The sequence below is a fragment of the Carassius carassius genome, chromosome 32 (genome assembly GCF_963082965.1).
Source record: "Carassius carassius chromosome 32, fCarCar2.1, whole genome shotgun sequence".
Taxonomy (NCBI): Eukaryota; Metazoa; Chordata; class Actinopteri; order Cypriniformes; family Cyprinidae; genus Carassius; species Carassius carassius.
This window is the reverse complement of record NC_081786.1, coordinates 6,567,337-6,587,910: the sequence shown is the minus strand read 5'-3', so window position 1 is coordinate 6,587,910 and position 20,574 is coordinate 6,567,337. Positions and strand designations below refer to the sequence as shown.

General features: G+C 40.6%; 2 protein-coding genes across 11 annotated transcripts in view; both read left to right on the top strand.

Annotated features, from left to right (window-relative positions):
* Nucleotides 1-16,786, top strand: part of ppp1r13ba (protein phosphatase 1, regulatory subunit 13Ba) — a 41,517-nt gene extending 24,731 nt beyond the window's left edge. For 6 of the 10 annotated variants that reach the window (XM_059520023.1, XM_059520020.1, XM_059520019.1 and 3 more), the window contains 15 exons: nt 5,316-5,417; nt 7,241-7,261; nt 7,396-7,570; nt 8,996-9,192; nt 9,700-9,840; nt 10,116-10,308; nt 10,923-11,054; nt 12,047-12,156; nt 12,258-12,690; nt 12,786-13,537; nt 14,885-15,022; nt 15,119-15,252; nt 15,357-15,523; nt 15,637-15,836; nt 15,965-16,786. In XM_059520023.1, coding sequence (XP_059376006.1) covers nt 5,316-5,417; nt 7,241-7,261; nt 7,396-7,570; nt 8,996-9,192; nt 9,700-9,840; nt 10,116-10,308; nt 10,923-11,054; nt 12,047-12,156; nt 12,258-12,690; nt 12,786-13,537; nt 14,885-15,022; nt 15,119-15,252; nt 15,357-15,523; nt 15,637-15,836; nt 15,965-16,006 — 2,937 coding nt within the window. In that variant the 3' untranslated portion in view covers nt 16,007-16,786. The remainder of the gene's footprint in view (nt 1-5,315; nt 5,418-7,240; nt 7,262-7,395; nt 7,571-8,995; nt 9,193-9,699; nt 9,841-10,115; nt 10,309-10,922; nt 11,055-12,046; nt 12,157-12,257; nt 12,691-12,785; nt 13,538-14,884; nt 15,023-15,118; nt 15,253-15,356; nt 15,524-15,636; nt 15,837-15,964) is intronic. The other 4 variants (XM_059520022.1, XM_059520021.1, XM_059520028.1 and 1 more) reach the window with 2 other exon arrangements.
* A 639-nt stretch (nt 16,787-17,425) lies between these two features.
* Nucleotides 17,426-19,870, top strand: sdsl (serine dehydratase-like). Its single transcript, XM_059520999.1, has 8 exons — nt 17,426-17,564; nt 17,761-17,928; nt 18,210-18,252; nt 18,474-18,613; nt 18,732-18,820; nt 18,918-19,145; nt 19,227-19,351; nt 19,439-19,870. The coding sequence occupies exons 2-8, from the start codon at nt 17,776-17,778 to the stop codon at nt 19,627-19,629; spliced, it is 969 nt and encodes a 322-aa protein (XP_059376982.1). The 5' UTR covers nt 17,426-17,564; nt 17,761-17,775; the 3' UTR covers nt 19,630-19,870.
* Nucleotides 19,871-20,574: the final 704 nt, after the last annotated feature.

Sequence of the window (20,574 nt, the reverse complement as noted above, 5' to 3'; positions counted from 1 at the left end):
TTATCCGCAATGTAAACAGAATGGAAACTAATAATCTATGACACATTGTTGGCTGACACATGTTGTCTGATGCTTTTCTAAGTGTTTCCTTCCCTGTAGTGCTTTCCCAGGATTTCCTCACGGTGTGTTCATGTCACGTCAGAAAGATTGAAATTTACGACGCACGCAACGCAAGTCATGATTTTGAGCAGGAAACCCTAAGCTTTCTTTAAGCCTAGAGTGTCTGAGTTGGGTACCTGTTGGTGAGAGAACACTTTACAGTAGATGCAGCATCTGTATTGACAGTAAATTTGTTGAAATCAGTGATATTATAATTGTTTATGTATACAATAAAAATAAGTGTACGTTTACGTGATAATGCTCCTTGTTCACACAGATCCACGAAAACTACTAAAAACGCTGTTATGCATGCAAGTCCAGTAGTTGGCAATGTCGCATTATAAGGAAAAACCATACCCCTGTGCATATACCTATAATTAGCACTTTGAAACCCTTTTTTCACAAGTTTGTTATTGTTATGTAAATGATTGGCCCAATCTAAAAATGCTGAACTGTATTATGCATGCCAGTCCAGTAGTTGGCGATGCCACTTTGCAAAGAAACACTTTGCACTTGCACCTTGCACTTTAAAACCTTTCGGATAAAAAGTTTTCAGTTTTTAGTTAAAAATTGTGTTTAAACAACCCCTAAGTTGCACGTACAAAATACCATATTATGGAACAATTATGACAGAATTTAAACATAAATTGAAGAAAAACATTAAAAAGGGTTAATTCACCCAAAATTGAAAATTAGCTTGTGTTTTACTCCTACTGTATCCTACTGTAGGTGTATATGACTTGTTTCTTCTTACAAACGGATCCAGTCGGAGTTGTAATAAATACTGTACTGGCTGTTCCAAGCTCCATCATTGCAGTCAACTTTGCTTCCTAATTAAAATTTTTGGGTGAACTAACCCTTTAATTAAAAAAAAAATGGGTTGAATGCATCTGCCGTTGTACTTAAAAATTCCCAACTAGTAAATTTAAACTTCTCATGAGGACTTTAATGTACCAGTATTCAATTAATCAAGTGATTAATTTAATAAATTTCCAGCAGAACTGAGCACCCATGAGCAAAACTGGCTGATTTGATATGACTGACTTCTAGGGGGTCCTGCATTAGTCAGTCAGTCAACAGCTATTAGGATGAAATGAGCATTTTAGCAGAGCTTTTTCCAGTTATTATAGACCTCATTGCAGTTATATCGACTAGAAAAATTCTTTCAGAGCTGAGCATTTCTGCTTTATCTGACAGCACAGAGACCTCACATGACGATTTCATCTTAGCTGGCCAACCCCAATTTTAACATGGGCTTGCCACATTGACTTTTCTTAGAAAATCTCAGTGATGCCTCAATAAGATCATCTAGATAAATGTACTCTCCACACGAAAATGAGGTTTTTGTAGTCCTCTGACTCAATAGGGCCTGTCAGATGTGTTTTAGTCATTATAAGTATAACGTGTACAATGAGCCAGTTATGGGAATTGAGAGAAGCCAATGATTCAGTTATTTTGAATGTGTGCCATACTGACATGTCAGACAGACAGTCTCGGATTTATGAAATTCAGGAATATTCTGATACATAGGCTCTTGTTACTTGCATTTTTCAGGATGTATGCATGTTGTGCTTATATTGTTAAGAAAGAGGGAATGTTAAAGAGCATGTATAGTAGGTGAGTTCATACAGCTGCAGGACATTGCATAAGTATACACATCCTGTTCCCATTCTCTAGGCATTTCCTCGTGAACCTGTGGTGATTTCTAGATGTGTCTTTTTGTTTGTCTGTACTTGTTGAATTGTTGTTTACTGCAGATATTTCTATTACCCAATCCCACACAGCAGTCCACCCTATGAATGAATGAAAGAATGATGCATTTATATGGGAGGGGGGGGTCTCTCCTCAACCACCACCCTACTGGAAGCAACAGCCTGGACCAGTTTATATTCTAACCTTAAATTCTAGCTAGTTTTAAATGGACAATGGTGATCTGTTGCTGGCTTAAACTAGTGTGAAGATGCACAAAACAAAACATATAATGATCTTTTAAGAAGTTCACCACTGGCTGAACCTGCTTAGCTTGTCTAGGATAGAGCCAGACATACAGTACCAGTATAACTATGACTATATGTATCATATATAACTATATGTATAACTATATATATAACTATATGTATCAAACTTTCCTGAAGATGGTACTCCTCTGGTACTGCTTGGTGACTTCAACATCCACCTAGATAAACCCCAGGCTGCTGACTTCAAAACTCTGCTCTCCTCATTTGATCTCAAGCTAGTGTCTACTACAGCGATTCACAAATCAGGCAACCAACTGGACCTCATCTACACGCGCTGTTGCTCTGTGGACAATTCTTCAGTTGCTCCACTGCACACCTCAGACCACTTCCTCATTACTGCTAACCTAGCACTTACTCCTGAAGTGCCTCTCACTCCAACGCAGGTCACCTTTCGACGGAACCTACGCTCACTCTCTCCATCTCGCCTATCTTCTGTGGTTTCATCCTCGCTTCCTGCACTCTCTCAGTTCTCTGCTCTGGACACGAACAGCGCTACGGACACTCTTTGCTCCACTTTAACATCTTGCTTGGACAACTTTTGCCCACTGTTGTCTAGACCAGCACGCACTGCCCCATCTGCCCCCTGGCTGTCTGAGGTTCTCCGTGAACATCGCTCTAAACTCAGGGCTGCAGAGAGGAAATGGCAGAAATCAAGAAACTCTACAGACCTCAGTGTGTATCAGTCTCTCCTATCTTCCTTCTCTGCAAATGTCTTCACGGCTAAAACATCCTACTACCACAACAAAATTAACAGCTGTTGTGATGCTCGGACACTCTTCAAGACTTTCTCTTCTCTTCTTAATCCGCCGCCACCACCTCCTCCATCGACTCTTACAGCGGACGACTTTGCAGTTTTCTTCACAAATAAAACAAGATCCATCAGCGACCAATTCTCCACACCGCAGACTGAGGACAACTTCACAATGACCGACGCACACTCTTTCTCCTCCTTCTCCCCACTCTCAGAGATGGACGTCTCCAAACTTCTCCTGTCCAATCATCCTACTACTTGTCCACTTGATCCGATCCCCACTCACCTCCTTCAAGCGATCTCTTCTTCAGTCATACCTTCGCTTACTCACGTTATCAACTCCTCTCTTCACTCTGGAACATTTCCCTCAGCATTCAAGCAGGCTCGGGTAAGCCCACTGCTCAAGAAACCATCTCTAAATCCAGCTCTTCTTGAAAACTACAGACTAGTATCCCTTCTTCCATTCATTGCAAAGACAATTGAGCGAGCTGTGTTCAACCAGTTTTCTATGTTCCTTCTACAGAACAACCTCCTGGATGGCAACCAATCTGGCTTCAAAAGTGGCCACTCAACTGAGACTGCTCTGCTCTCGGTTACTGAAGCCCTGCGACTAGCAAGAGCAGCTTCAAAATCCTCGGTACTCATCTTACTGGACCTTTCTGCTGCTTTTGACACTGTTAATCACCAGATTCTCCTGTCCACCCTCAGAAAGATGGGCATCTCTGGAACAGCACTTCTGTGGGTTAAGTCCTACCTCTCTGACAGATCCTTCAGTGTGTCTTGGAGGGGTGATGTTTCAAAGTCACACCACCTTGCTACTGGGGTTCCTCAAGGCTCAGTACTTGGACCACTTCTCTTCTCAATCTACATGACATCATTAGGATCTGTCATTCAGAAGCATGGCTTTTCTTATCACTGCTATGCTGATGACACCCAACTCTACTTCTCATTCCAGCCAGATGACCCGACGGTAGCTGCTCGCATTTCATCCTGTCTGAGTGACATCTCTAGCTGGATGAATGACCATCACCTTCAGCTTAACCTTACGAAGACAGAACTCCTGGTGATTCCAGCTAACCCATTGCTTCATCACAACTTCTCTATACAGCTGGGCTCATCAACCATTACTCCTTCGAGGACAGCTAGAAACCTAGGAGTTGTGATGGATCATCAGTTAAGCTTCACAGACCACATTGCTACAACTACCCGGTCCTGCAGGTTTGCCTTATACAACATTAGGAAGATTAGACCCTTCCTGTCAGAGCAAGTAACCCAACTTCTTGTCCAAACTCTTGTTCTCTCCAGACTGGACTATTGTAATGCTCTCCTGGCGGGCCTTCCTGCACGTACTGTCAAGCCTCTGCAATTGATCCAGAATGCAGCAGCGAGGGTTGTCTTCAATGAGCCAAAAAAAGCTCACGTTACTCCTCTCCTCATCAGGTTACACTGGCTACCAGTAGCTGCTCGCATCAAATTCAAGGTACTGATGCTAGCCTACAAGACGACCACTGGCACGCCACCAACTTACCTAAACTCATTGGTTAAATCTTATGTGCCCTCCAGAAGTTTGCGATCTGCAAGTGATCGACGCCTTGTGGTACCATCCCAAAGAAGTTCAAAATCACTCTCACGGACGTTTTCCTGGACTGTGCCCAGCTGGTGGAATGACCTCCCAATCTCAATTCGTACAGCTGAGTCTTTACTCATTTTCAAGAAACAGCTAAAGACTCATCTTTTTCGCCTGCACTTAACCAACTAACACTAGCACTTTTCCTTTTCTTGTCTTTTAATAAAAAAAAAAATAAATAAAAAAAAAAAAAAACCTACCTTTGCGTTCTATACTAGACTAACTGAGACTTGTCATGGCACTTGTATACTGTTGTTGTTCTCTTGTTGACCTGACTGCTTCTATTGTTCTCATTTGTAAGTCGCTTTGGATAAAAGCGTCTGCTAAATGATTAAATGTTAAATGTTAAATGTTAAATAACTACAGTAGTATAAAATGTCTAAAAATAAAATAAGAAATTAACTTTGGATATATTTTGAGTACTGTCTGTTTGAAAATGAACACAAAATAGGTTGAATTTGACATTATCCAGTGATACACCAATGTAACAACAATTGAGTTGCCAAAATTTGTCCTATTTCGAAATTATTGCATTTTCTAATATTTTTGAGTAAATATGTTACATTTTATTTCATTTCAGCAATTTTGTGTTTGTCTATTTGTCATCATTAATTTGCGTTACACATATTGTCGGTATCGGCTTTGTCTTTTGACTACTAGTTGGAAACTACCTTCATCACCATTTAATTCAAAATATTTTTATTTTATTGTAAATATTTCATTAAATAATTGCACACTTTATTTGTTTGAACAAGTGACGTTCAGCTTGTTTGTGTGCAAGGCTAATTCTATGATACTTTGCATGTGTATTTGTGTGTAGGTGGGGAATCCACGTGTGGAGTTAACTCTGTCAGAGCTGCAGGAGATGGCAATGCGACAGCAGCAGCAGATCGAAACTCAGCAGCAGATGCTGATAGCTAAGGTAGGCGCCACCATATGAATCCTCATATCTATTTATTAATTCATATGTCTTCAGATCGTTTTCCTCTTCTTATGTCTCAACTGTACATTTGAGAAGAAACTGTCAAATTCCAAAATACTGTACCACTTTTATTTGTGGATATGCTCGGATATGCATCTTTCATTTTCAGATCTGTTAATTTTGCTCTGCTGACTTTAAAACTAAGACAGGTGTACACACATGCATAAGGGGCATACTGTATGTGAACACATGGTCATATCATATGGAGTGCATGAACTGTCATGTTTGATTAATTATACTAGCCTGGTTCCATGCGGCCATGTCAGGAATTTTCTAAATACCTTTTAATGATTTGTATTCTAAATTTGCAGCTAGTGCACTCAAGCCTGATGTCATTCAGTTATTTATCTCTTTTGATATTGTGTTTTGAGAACCATGTCTTTGTGATTGAGATATTGTCTTGAGGTCAGTGTTGTAGTAGTTGAGTATCACACTTAGGTCAGTGGCGGAGAACTATGCGTGTTGCCTTGACGCAAAGTTATTTTCCTTAAACAACAACAGGAAAGAGACTTCATTCACTCAGGAAATGAGATCAGCATTGAACTGCAGCTGTCAGGAAGAGGGAGGATCTCCAATGGAGATTGTGTGTTCATGTACGTGTGTTCACGAAGGTGTAGTCAGTTCCCGGGAAAAAGTATCAGAATGCTCTGGAAATTGCAGACAAGCGTCACAAGGCCTAGCTATGATCTCTGAAGTATATGCGACTGTGTATTCCATGAATGAGTATCAAGAGGTCATCAACCAATCTAATGTTGTAAGGTAAAAAAAAATGCATGTATGTTTACAACTTTTCAGGTAGAGGTGTTTGTTGAAATGCTATTTGTGACCCTAGACCACAAAATCAGTCATAAGGGTTAATTTTGAAAATTGAAAAGTGAGATTTATACATCACATGAAAGCTGAATAAATATGCTTTCTACTGATTTGTTAGGGTAGGATAATATTTGGCTGTTATATCTATTTGACAATCTGGAATCGGAGGGTGCAAAAAAAAAATCCCTTTAAAGTTGTCCGAATACAGTTCTAAGCAATGCATATTACTAATCAAAAATTAAGTTTTGATATATTTACAGTAGAATATTTATAAAATATTTTCATTGAACATGATCTTAACTGTATTATCCTATTGATTTTTGGCATTAAAAAGTTTATAATTTTGACCCATACAATGTATTTTTGGCTATTGCTGTATATATACCAGACTGGTTTTTTGGTCCAGGCTCACATTTTATTAGGCTAATTTTGGTTTTATATTTTTAATACAGATTTTTTTTGTGGATAGATGACTATAGATTGTAGAGTGAATAAAGGAATAAGAAAAAAGTGCATGCCTATTTCCACAAACCTGTTCTACGTAGCTGTAAACATCGTAGCTCTGCAGTTAAAAACATGCTTTGTTCGTTCATCTGTTCATTTAACACTGGATTGTGTCGAGTCAACACTCTGGGACTGTTAGGCCTGGCTTTGCTTTTGCTCATTCTGAAGCAGACCTGAAAGTGCTAGTCAGCACGAATGCCTGTGTTTCCCTCCACTTTCTATTTTAGTCTCATTCATCATTCATTCACAGTTGGAGTAATTACAGTATTATTTGTGGTCCTTTTTATTTGTTCCCTGCCCTGCTAACAGAAATCTTTTGTGTTCATATTCTGTTACGGTTTTGAAATGAAGTTGATGTTCTTTTATTTCCTGTCTCTGTCTTTCCTCTCTCTATTTTACCATCTTACCTGGCCCTTCCTTATTGTTTCCATCCCATTCTCTCGCAGCTCTCCACTGTGCGTAGTGAGGTGTGTGAAAGGGCTTTTGTTGATCGGTGACGTGTTTGTTTTCATCATCTGTGGAGCATGTTCCCTCCCATTTTGAAATTGACTGTTACCCTCTCCTGTCCTTTCCTCCCTTTTCCTCTCCTCGCTGTGTTTAGGAGCAACGATTGCGGTATTTGAAGCAGCAGGACCCCTGTCAGGGCCAGTCCGTGTCTGAGAGTGAGAAGCTCCAGAGGTTGAGGGAAAGAGTGGAAAGTCAAGAAGCCAAACTCAAGAAGGTCCGTGCCATGAGGGGCCAAGTGGACTACAGCAAACTCATCAATGGCAACCTGTGTATGTACAGCCATGTTAACAGACTTCAAAATGCTTTTGAATTTGCTCACTTTATAAATGAATTTAACTATATGTTGGTATATGATGTATAAATGGAATATGATGTTTTGTATTTGGATGACCAACTGCACTACCAAGAACAATATCTGTTTTTTTGCTTAAGTATCATATATGTGACCCTGGACCACAAAACCTTAAGTTGAAAAAAAGTCTTAAGTTGCTGGGGTATATTTGTAGCAATAGCCAAAAATACATTGTATGGGTCAAAATGATAGATTTTTCTTGAATGCCAAAAATCATTAGAATATTAAGTAAAGATTTTTTTGCACCCCCTGATCCCAGATTTTCAAATAAAAGTTCCGGCCAAATATTGTCTTATTATAACAAACCATACATCAATGGAATAGTTATTTGTTCAGCTTTAAGATGATAAATTTCAATTTACAAAAATGTACACTTAAGACTAGGTTTGTGGTCCAGGGTCACATATGTCCTTTAACCAAGGACTGTGTTAACACAAGTCAACATGAAATCAGAATTGAACGTCCTTTTCTCCTCGCAGTGACTGACTACTCTTCTCTGATTACGAATATATATCGGCACAAGGGTTGGGCAAAAGTTTATCTAATGTCCAAACAAGTTTAAACCTCTCCCCTTCAACAACCTGTCAATTACATGATGATCGCAGCAATTAGCAAATTATACTGATCCTATCAGTTCCCAAAGGACAAAACTTGTCCAAGAAGCCATTTCACTCGCATATACGTCACAATAGGAACTAAAATTGGTCACAGATTCTGGGTCTTTTAAGTTTCAGGGTTGGATACTTGCTAGTTCAGACCCCACAAATATCAAGTCACAAGCCATGCCCTTCAGCAAGAAATATTTTGTTAGGAGGATTGTCCCTTTAATAGGTTCATATCACCATTCCAAGGCAACTGTACACAAGAAAGTTATTCTAAAGAAATCAAACCGCTAGTTCTAAGCTAACAGTTTCTACTATTGTTAGAACACTCAGTGGAATTTCATCCCTTGCTCCAGTTGCTTTTTGCTATCCACTCCATCTGTGTTCCTGGCAGTGCATCAGTCGGTAGGAACATCTCTCAACTTTAAAACGAGGAGTTCTGGTTGGGGTGTGGAACAGCCTGGGGTGGATTTCACCCCCCTCATGACATTCATGAGATAAAAACAAAGATCACAATACCATTCCTCTCCATTTGGAATTTGTCTTATGACATGTGGGCTTGGGGAGTGGTCATCTGGCCAAGAAGCAATTTGCACTGGACCTCACTCCTACACACTTGCTTGAACACACACCCACCTGAAAAATCCAGACACATGTATGAAGTGTATCAACAATCGTGCATCCATTTGCACACAAAGATAGTATTTTTATAATCGGAATGCTTCATGTGTGTCTTTCAGCTGCAGAAATTGAGCATGTTAGCAGCCTGTTCCAGGAAAAGCAGGCAGAGCTGCAGTCAGCCATGCTAAAGGTGGACCAGCTCACACAGCAGCTAGACGATCTGCAACGGGGACGTCTCAATGGACTGCAGCCTCTCGGGGGACCAGTGACCAGTAATGCTGCCCTGGAACTACGCAAACTCTACCAGGAACTGCAGGTAGGGATTTTCTGCAAAGAGAGATTGCCATTATTCGTTGGTGGTAATGCGTTTTTTTGGTTTTGTTCAATTGCAGTCAGCTCATGATATCTAATGACCAAAAACTATCCACCGTTTTTCAGAAAAAAATTCAACTCAGTTTATCTTAAATATATTGGTCTCACTTGAGAAACATAATAAGCAATAAACTTTCTTTTAATCCATTAACGCTGTCTGATCATCAAAAACTATTTCATTCCCCAGTGATTTTTTGAAGGACTTTGATTTGAATGCACTTTCCTGTTTTGCCACACTTGTTTATTCTTTCCTCAATCCTCTCTGAAGTTGTTTGTGGTACATTGAGCCCAACAGTGATAATGCATAAAATATTCAGATTATCAAGCGTGTTTTCAGACTCCAAAGATATTAGTTGCATATGTGACATTTCATGAGATGGAAAAATATTCAGATGCAAGTAACAAAATCATCAGTTCTGTATGACGCGTGTATGTTTGTATTAACATTTAGATCCGGAACAAGCTAAATCAGGAACAGAACAGCAAGCTACAGCAACACAAGGATATGCTTAACAAGCGCAACATGGAGGTGACCATGATGGACAAGCGTATTGGGGACCTCAGAGAGCGTCTCCACAAGAAAAAAGCAGAGGCAAGTGAAACAGCCTGCAGCTAAATTGCCACGTCCAGTTTGTGAACTTGATCTGTAATATTACAATGATACCCTAGATTTAGTTTAACCCTGTGATTTAAGCACAAAGAATTTCAAAGCAGTGTGTTTGACCCCCAGTGGCATACAAAATTGCATTCAAGGATATTTGTTGATATATATGCTGAATATTTTTAGGTGTAAACACTAGAACCATGTTGAATAGCCTTGCAAACTTGTCTCTATGGGGTTTGATTAACTAATCCTCTTCTCTACAGCTTGGCCGAATGAGTGGTCCTCCCTCCCCTCAGCCCACCCCAGGCAGTTCCGGGCGAGTGGCAGCAGTTTGTCCCTACATCCAGGTCCCGGTGCCTGGGCGACAGGAAGGAGGCTACAGTTTACTGCCTGATCCCCTGAAGCCACAGTCTCTCTCCACGTCTGCTACAGTCAACCATGCTCGCTCCAAGTCAGGTCAGTCTTTCATCATCTACTTTTGCATTTGTTGCTTTCCAGGACTGTGATAAAAAAATACTACAGAAATTCTAGAGGTCTGTCCACAGAATGCATCATTGAGAACACTCTTGTTGCTCTCATATAGAAAACATTCATACAAAAGCTCTCTGTGGTAAAAATGACGAGCATCAAATGGGTTTACAAGGTTCATGACCCCATTCAGGAAGATGCTACTACATAAATGATGATAGACGTATCATATTATGTTTGCATCTTGAAGGCTGTGTGTATCAATCACTTAAGAGCAGAAAGCCTGCTCTGAAAACCACTGCTGTAAAATCATTTGTTCAGACCAGTTTTAATTTCTTTCTATGCTTCTCTCATTTTCCTGATGCCACATTATGCAGTATCACTTTCCATCTAAAAGGGGCAGCTCCTAAACCAAAACTAAAGTTTTTAAAACATATCTTTATTCAGATACTCTCATAACGTCACACTAAAACATCTTTTTTTTTTTTTCAGCCTTTATTGCTAACTTGCTTTTCCATTTTCTCACGTCTGTCACCTTTTCTACTCCTCCTGCTATTCTTTTCTCATGCTTGTTTGTCACATATGTGGGGGTGGCGGGACAGAGGAAGAGAGGGTGAGGATGCCTGCAGGCCCATGGAAGGTCTCAGACTTAGACATCATAGTGGACCCTCTGGTGCCGACCTCAGAGCCTAGAGTGGGGCCAGAGGTCCCCACAGACACCGACTGTACTTCTAGTGAGTTTTTCGGGCATGATATCAAGAAGAAATTGTTGATCAGAATGCATAAAACAGGGTTGGACTTATATTTAAAACAGACATTTTCTTGTTCTTGCCATTTGAAAACAGTTTAAAAGGTATGCTTCATTTTAAAGTGTAGCTAAATAATATATATAAAGACATTGTGAATCGATTGAATCATAAATTATTCACAAACACTGAGATAATCAATCTACACTAGCTTGCACTTCGATTGTCAGTACCGATGATGTAAGTCCTATAATGTCTTACCTCATGGGTACTGACAAACCAAGTGCATAGCATGTGAATTTAAGCACCAACCATTATTCATCTTAAAAAGCAGGACACTTACCATATTCTAGTAGTCACTGAAGTTAGATCCGCAGGACTCCTAAAACCCTGAACTGAAATAGTGTAAAAAAAAGTAGCAATTATGTAACATTTATTTTTGTCAGTAGTCTTGGAGATATAAGGCTGGCCTTACGAACGCAAAACAAAAGACTGTATTTATCCTTAAGCATATTTAATCACTAGAAGAATTTGACCCATTAAGAGAGAAAAAAAAAAATATTTTGATATAGTTTAGTCCTTTCCTTCACTGCATTTTCCTTTGTAGGAATTGGCAGTTGACTTGCCAGTGAGTTTGATGGCGTGTCTGTCAGACGAATGGGATAAACATGCGTCATCGCCCATGGCTTTGACAAGTAGAGCAGTGGACTTGAACACATAGGCTTAGTAATCCATTTAACCCAAACAGAGCTGGATCTGTGCAGAGGACAGGACAAAAATATTCCCCACTCATACCCATGATTAGAAGTGTCCTGATGTCATAGGGGTCAGAGATGTGAGTGTAGTCCCATTTGAGACTCATCTCCTGCTTTAATGACCCATTGAGCAGGTAAGTCTGTGCCATAATGAGGCTGACAGGAGAAAGAGCATAAACGTCTCTGTCTCTGTCCATGTAACTCATACCTCTGCACTTCCTACAGCTAATGATGCAGTCTGGCCCTCCTTCAGCAATAATAGGGTTCCTCTAAAACCTCCAGACTGGAAGGACACAAGTCAAGCTCATACCAGCAAGATGGGTACCTCAGACAAGGTGAGATTAAACAGTCTCCTTAGTGCTTAAGCACAAGTGTTCGTGTGAAAGACATCTTTGAGTCTTGTTCATGCTTAACACGTGGTTTTGTCTCTTTACAGGAAGCCCCTAAGCTGTTAGGGACAGTAACAGCACTGTCTAAGCAGCCTCCACCCATCTATGGAACTTATCCCAGTGCAGGCCATCACTCCACAGTCTGTGCCACCAGCTCTTTGCCTCGCTCTGCTCCTGGCACATTAGACTGGCAGAGAGCACCCCCTGCCTCTGGTTCTTCTTCACAGCAGATCCAGCAGCGGATAACAGTGCCTCCCAGTCCTACACCTCAATCGGGGTCACCCCTATTCCATCAGGGTGAAAGGACAGAGCCTCCTCTTGCTGTGGCTGTACGTCCCTTTATTCCGGACAGGGGGTCCCGGCCCCAGTCTCCAAGGAAGGGCCCTGCCACTATGAACTCCAGCTCAATCTACAATATGTACCTGCAGCAGCCAACAGCCAAAAACTACTCCATCAGCAGTAGAGCTGCAGTTAAAGCAGGTAAAAAGTTGTTGCATTGTTTCCAGACATATGTATAGCTTTGGTGTTTTCTCTTCTTTTAAATGTAGTTTTTTTTCATTGGCCTTTTCTTTCAGTATATGGAAAACCGGTCTTATCTGGTTCCACCTCTCCTTCTCCAGTTCCACTCTACCAACACTCCACCACAGATGAGGTTGACAGAGAGGTGGCCCAAGAAAGCACTCCCTTACCTCCACCCAGTGTGGAGAATATTCCTCGGCCTCTCAGTCCAACTAAACTGACCCCTGTGGCCCACTCCCCTCTCCGTTACCAAAGTGACATAGACCTGGAGGTGCTGAGAAGGAAATTAGCCAATGCTCCACGACCTTTAAAGAAGCGAAGCTCCATCACAGAACCAGAAGGACCCAGTGGACCCAACATACAGAAGCTGTTATATCAGCGATTCAACACCCTTGCAGGAGGAATTGAGAATGGAGTGGGTGGTACACCCTTCTACCAGCCTGACAGTCCTCTGAACTCCATGGCCACAACCCTGGGCGATGTGGACACTGCCTATGGGAACCTGATGGAATCAAGCATCTTAGCTGAACCTTCAGCTGAGCCAGAAATCCCAATCCCTCCTCCCACCTCATCCGTGTCACCAACAGCTGATGATAATGAGAACCAGCTGACACATCTATCTAGTGACTCAGGGGGTGCCCAGTCTGCTGATGCCTCAGACCATTCTCCTAAGGACAACAAGAAGGACAATCATAACAACAACCACACATATGTTACAGACACACAACCTAGCTCAGTACCAGAACCTCATTCCCCTGCAGAGCAGGACACTACAGCACACCCAGCCACTCCTCCTGGTGTATCTACGGTGAGTTGGCACTAGGTTTTTTGGCTATGGCTGTCTAACGCCTTAAGGCAGGCGTACACGGTGCGAATTCGGATGAACGGAAGATCGTATGTCCACGCACACGGCACGAGTGAGTTTATCTGAAAATCGTACGGACGAGATGATATACGACACGATTTTACAACCTGCGAATTCCAGAAGCAATCGCACGAAGTTGATAGACGCGTTCGACTTGAAGCACCGCTGCACGCACAGAAGGTACGACATTAAAGTACCGCGAGAGCGCTAAGAGAGCACACATATCCAATGCATTCGAATCGCTCTCGCGGTACTTTGATGCCATACAGGTGATGTCATTCTGTGCAGCGCTGCTTCAAGTCGAACGCGCCTAATATAACTGCTCTCCCTCTCTCATAACTGCATATAAAATATTGAAACAAGCCGTGACTGTTTCCTACACGTACATGTTATTTTTCAGCAATAGGAAACCGGGACGTTTGGTCGCCCTGTGTGTGTTCTTGTAGGTTTATAAATATCTGAAATAGGTATTACAATGTAAACATGGTTTGTGAGGACAATTCCTGTGCCCTCGTAAACCAAATGGCTTTAAAAAAATACTATACGGTGTTTAATAGAAATTTTAAACATGCATTTTCCGTAATGGATAGAGGTGTATGGGGATATACAGTATAGAATACCGTTACGTCTATGGAGAGTCCCTGTAAACTACATAATGCGTGTGTGAGTGAGAGCGCGCGCGAGAGAGAGAGAGAACTAAAAAGCATGGTACACGTTGCTAGAAACATCATACAGCGCTCGCTGTTCCTGTCAGACTTCAGCGAGTTTATCCTCCTGGTGAATAGTCCACATTCGCCGTGGCGCTGCTCTGTTCGTGTTTCTTCTTCTGTGGTTTTCCTAGTTCGTGATTGGTCAACTTCAGATAAATCAACAAATCGGCTCGTTCAACGCACACATGTCACGAATTCAAACCGATAGCTCACAAACTTTTTAGACATGTTTAAAAATGATCGGGAGGTCGGGAAGTGCTCGTAAGCCACTCTGCTCGGCTCGTAATTCATCGCAAATGATACGAGCTGCGACCATACGAGCATACGCGATTTCCACACGATTGAAAAAAATCGCATGCGAACTCGTACGACAGCAAAAATCGCACCGTGTACGCCCGCCTTTATTGTGAAAATATCTTTACAAGCAAAAATAATATAAAGAGTCCTTTAACCTTGGTAACATTTAGACAGTACGGTTTGCTCATCTCTGCATAAGATTGTATCTATTGTTTGACATTTTTGCTAAAAATATATGTTATTCTTCAAAATATAAAGGCTAATAGAATTTTTTAAATTACAGCTCAAGCGCACCAACTTGAAGAAGCCCGGCTCTGAGAGGACAGGTCACGGCTTGAGGGTTAAGTTCAATCCTCTTGCACTGCTTTTGGATGCATCTTTGGAGGGCGAGTTTGATTTGGTGCAAAGGATTATTTATGAGGTACAATTCAGCTTCCGTACGCCCCTTACACCTACTTTGAACTGGACTTGAACTTAGTAGGAGTTCTTCCTCCTCAACTTTTGTCTCCGTCCTCAGGTGGACAATCCTAGTACTCCAAATGATGAAGGTATCACGCCTCTCCATAATGCAGTATGTGCAGGTCACCACCATATTGTGAAATTCCTGCTGGATTTTGGGGTCAATGTCAATGCAGCAGATAGTGATGGATGGTGAGGACTATCACATTTGTCTGATGGTTTATCTCTTCACGTTGGTCTGCATTAGGGAATAACACCAATTAACCAGTTGCTTACTCTTTCTCACTTGTGATCAGGACACCCCTGCACTGTGCAGCGTCATGCAACAATGTTCATCTTTGCAAGCTGCTGGTGGAGTCTGGAGCTGCCATTTTTGCAACTACTATCAGTGATGTGGAGACGGCAGCAGACAAGTGCGAAGAAATGGAGGAGGGTTATGTCCAGTGCTCTCAGTTTTTATATGGTAATATCAGCAGCAATCACTGGTGGTGTTATTTTTTTATTATTAAGGGTGTGTTTCTAGAATAATTGCTGTAAATGATTCTGAAAGGCTACTCTTCTTTGTTTCCCTCCCAGGTGTGCAGGAGAAACTGGGTGTAATGAATAAAGGGACGGTATATGCCCTGTGGAGCTATGAAGCTCAGAGTGCAGATGAGCTGTCTTTCCATGAGGGCGATGCTCTCACCATCATGAGCCGTAGAGATGACAGCGAGACAGAGTGGTGGTGGGCCAGACTTAATGACAAGGAGGGCTACGTACCACGGAACTTGTTAGGGGTAGGATATCTGTATAGGCACATTTATTTTTAGACAGCACTGTTGTGCATTAAAATATTTTGTTAAAATTTAAGTCACAAAGTGAGAAAAAAACAACCCTGTAAATCTGCAATCTGTTGTCATTGTAGCTGTACCCAAGGATCAAACCCAGGCAACGTTCCCTGGCATAGGTGGCCTGAAGAGACAGCGCAAGCTCCTATAACAGCACTTGGCATGAAGCTGCGGGGTGGCGCTCTGCCCTGTCTTTGCCGTCACCACAACACAGAGCCCACAGGGGTGGCAAGATGATGGAGCACGTCTGGTGTCGGACAAGATGGATTTACCCAACAGTGGGGAATTCAGTGGACTTCTGTTTGCATCCCAGATTTTATTCGTCACTATGATGTGTTGTTTTTGCAGTGTCCCTCCTACCCATATCTCTGTTGACGAACGTTAGCTTTTCTGTCCTCATCGACAGTGCAAACCTCCTGAGTATAAGTGTGTGAGTGTTTCAGTGTGGGATGTGACTGTCAGAATGGGACGTGGATTTGATGATAAGAGTTGGTGACAGAGAATGTAGTCTTGGATTCCAGTGTTTTGTGCTCTGTGGTTTTTATCAGGCAAAAAGGAAACCGAAGTGACTGATGTTTCATTTCCCAAGGTTTAGGAAGTTGCTGATTCAGGGGAAAGGAAGGAAGGTGCTGGAAAGTGTTTAGAAGAGGCCTTCAGGCTGGTCAAGCAACTGATGGATAATAAGAAAGTGGATTGGTCTGGAAACATGTATATGTTTACGTGTGGAGGATTAGGTGGCTTGAGGAGGTGAAATTGTGGAGTCGTCTATGAGGAACTGAGTTTAAAATGGATGCGGAAAACTGATGCCATAAAAACTAATGCTGGCTGTTATCCATCAAACAACATATCACAAACCTATATTCCTATGCTTAATTTAAGTCAGGCTTTTTTTATGCTAAATATTTCCCTCTTTAAGGGATGTTTATTTAATTTAAATAAAATAATAAAAAAAAAAACTTTAAACAGCTTGATATAGGCTTATATGGCTGTCAAAACCGGCAGGATCTGCCTAGTGTTTGTGCTGCCATACTAGAGCCATTTATGCAACATGTCATGTACTGTATATGTGCACAATAAAATTTCCACATTGGGACAAAGTCACATGTTGTATTGACTGGATTTTTCACATTCTGTGTTCTGTACAGGAATATGCTGTGTACTGCACAGATTAAAAAAAAACACATATTGACAAATATCAATAAATGCAATACTGATGCCTTGTTGTGAAGTTCGTTAAATTATATTACTTAAGTGTTAATGTGTACTGTATTAATGAACTTGTTTTTTTTTTGCTTAATTTTAGCCTGAAAATAAATGCTTATAGTAACCTTCAAAGAAATAAATAAATAAATAAATCGTAGTAATTGTGTATAGGTTTACAAAAATGTCCATATTTATGGTATTTAATATAAGTTTAATATAATATAATATAAGTTCAAAATTTAATTAGTCTTTCATTTACAAGTTTCTCACTTTCAAGATATAGTTGCGCACTTTGTTTCATGAATGAGTAACTAACTTGCCCTAGTTTAACCTACATTACATAATTTTGCAAGCTGTCATATATTAACTAACGGTCTTGGACATTATTTCATTAGTTCTAGGTTACTTATTGTCATTAAATGGACTTTGAACTTCCAGGCAATAGATAGTCATATTACCTGCTCAACGCAACAGGTAAGACATTGAAACGGCTTTGTTTGTATATTTTATGTTTTAACTGAATGATTGCCTAAGACAAAAGAAAACCTGAGGCAACTCACTTTAAAACGCGGGAAGCCTATCCAAAACTTGTAATTGTTTGTGTGCTTAGTGCTTTACCACTGTGACCAGATTGTTGTCCACATTTAATCATCAACTGTATGCATTTCAGAAAAATTTGAGCAAAATGTCAAAGCAAAATGGATTTCATGTCGTCACCCCACTTCTCGAAAGCACGGGCATGTCTAAGCGGATCGGGACCACCGTGTATCTGAAGATGGAGAGCTCACAACCCACCGGTTCCTTCAAAATCCGTGGAATAGGATACATGTGTCAAAATGTGAGGAAAAATACGGCTCCGTTTCTTAAAATGGTTGAAGGACCATAACTATTTTTGACTAAACATAACTCTTAAATGTTATAACGAACTAAATTGCATTTCAAAATGACAATGGCGTGTATACCTATTCATATTGTTTCCATGATTAAATCAAGTTTTAACAAAACAAACGTTCACGTCGAGTACAGTATATTGTACGCTCGCCCTGACATCTAGCGCTCATTAAAGGAACGACTGCATATTACAATTCACATTCAAATGTATTTTTATTTCTTTATAAGGTTGCAAGTTCAAACAAGTCAAAAGGTGTCATTTGTTCTTCAGGTGAGTGAAATGGTAAACATTTAACTGTATTTCCATTAAATATTTCTTTAGTAGCTACAGACTCTTTTGACCATGGGGCAATTTAGACAAATCTAAAATGCAATTTTCACCCTCTCACCAGTTTAACACCGACATATCAAATTATTCATTGTGTTTACCAGCATTTTTGGATAAAAAAATAAATAAATGAAAAAAAATTCTTATTGTCTTTGTGTGTATAGGTGGTAATGCTGGTATGGCCACAGCGTATGCAGCAAGAAAGCTCAAGCTGCCAGTCACCATTGTTTTGCCCTCATCGACTCCCCAACTGGTAGTTCAGAAAATTAAGGACCAGGGCGCTACGGTCAAAGTTAAGGGCAAGGCAAGAGCAAAGTACCTCTACAGTTATCCTAAATGCCTTTATTCTAGATATGACGCAGTTACATTATCTTATCCGCCTCTAAACCATATACATGACAGATCTTTATCTGATATTGTAGGTCTGGGATGATGCAAATGCTGAAGCCCTACGTTTGGCTGAAAGTGAAGGTCTTACAGTAATACACCCGTTCAATCATCCTCTAGTCTGGTGAGTTTGTAGATACAGTACCCTAAAGCTGTACAACCTTAAATTTCTTTCATGGTTTTGGACTTCTCAAGGATGGAAAGCTGTTCAAATCTTTTAGGAAAGGTCATTCCAGTATTGTGCGTGAGCTCAAGGCCTCACTGACATCCAAACCTGGAGCTATAGTGGTGTCTGTAGGTGGTGGAGGTCTGTTTTGTGGGATAATGGAAGGTCTGGATGAGGTGGGGTGGGGAGATGTGCCTGTCCTGTGTATGGAGACTGTGGGTGCCGACTGTCTCAACGTTGCTCTGAAAGCCGGAGATCTGGTTACATTGCCTGACATTACAAGGTACTAATTAAGAAAACATTTTTAATCCATTAACAATTTTCACTAAATGTTTGATTGTTTCTGCACATCTCCGCTTGCTAGTGAAGCAACATGTTTGGGAGCAAAAACAGCATGCCAGCAAGCATTTGAGTACAGCAAACGGCCCAGTGTTATTTCAGAGGTGGTGACAGATCTACAGGCACTGGAGGCAGTGGAACTGTTCCTGGGTAGGTTCATCACTGTGATCAAGGCAATCAAACAGCTCAATAACAACAACGCTTGCTTTACAGTCGATCTCTGTGTACTGTATTCAGATGAGGAGCGTGTGTTGGTGGAGTTGGCCTGCGGAGCATCATTGGCTGCAGTGTACAGCGGTGTCATCCAAAGGCTACAAGAAGAGGGACGCCTTCCTAAACCGCTTGACTCGCTGGTAATGATCGTGTGTGGGGGCAGCAGCATGAATCTGGCTCAGCTGCAGCATCTACAGGCAGTCATACGGAAATGACCACATCTTTAGATTCTCACATCTGAGATAAATGGTCAAAGCATCTGCTGAGTTGTGCTGACATGTGAAACGTAAATCAAAAGATAATATGGATAATCTGCATTTTAAACAGCTGAGAGCAAACTGTGTATCAGAGAAGTCTGTTTTGAGCAAACAATCCAGAACTAGACAAAATCTTAAGATTTTCTGTAACACCTTGGTTTAGTGAAATATTGTAATAAAATCCTTTATCGCCTCAGAATCTTGTCACTTACCACCAGTAACCAGCAAGTGGTGCTAATGTCTGTCGTTTTGATATTTGTGTCCTAGTGTTCACACTTCAATAATTAAACAAATTATGACCAATGTTTTTAGGACAGTAGTAACTTACTTTTGTTGTTGTTGTTGTTGAACCAACTGTATATATCTCTGCATGATAATTACATGGATACATCATAAAATAGATTAATATAAAATAATGCATTTTATTATCTAAGACAAAGACATTAAACTGTTACCTGTGTGTAAAAGTTAAAGTGACATGCAGAAAAAATTTTTTCTCATGTTTGCCTGAAAGCTTGCAAAGTCTTCAGATTAATGAAACTTATTTTAGCGACAGAATAAAACAAATAAAAAAATAAGACTATTGTGATTTATCTCATAATCCAGACCTTTTCCCCTTGCAATTCTAAGCTTATATCTTACAATCTTTTTATATAAACTCTGAATTGTGAAAAAACTGCCTGAATTGTGAGGTATTGCAAATTTTTAAAAAAATCATTGGTGGAAACAAGCTTATCAAAATTCTCATAATTGTATCTTCTTTGGCAATTGCGAGTTCATATCTCATAATTCTGAGAAAAAAAGTGGAATTGCAAGAAATAAACGTGCAATTCTGTGAAAAAAATGTCTGAATAATTCTGAGATACAACTCAAGAGTTGCAAGAAAAAAGCAGAATTGTGAGA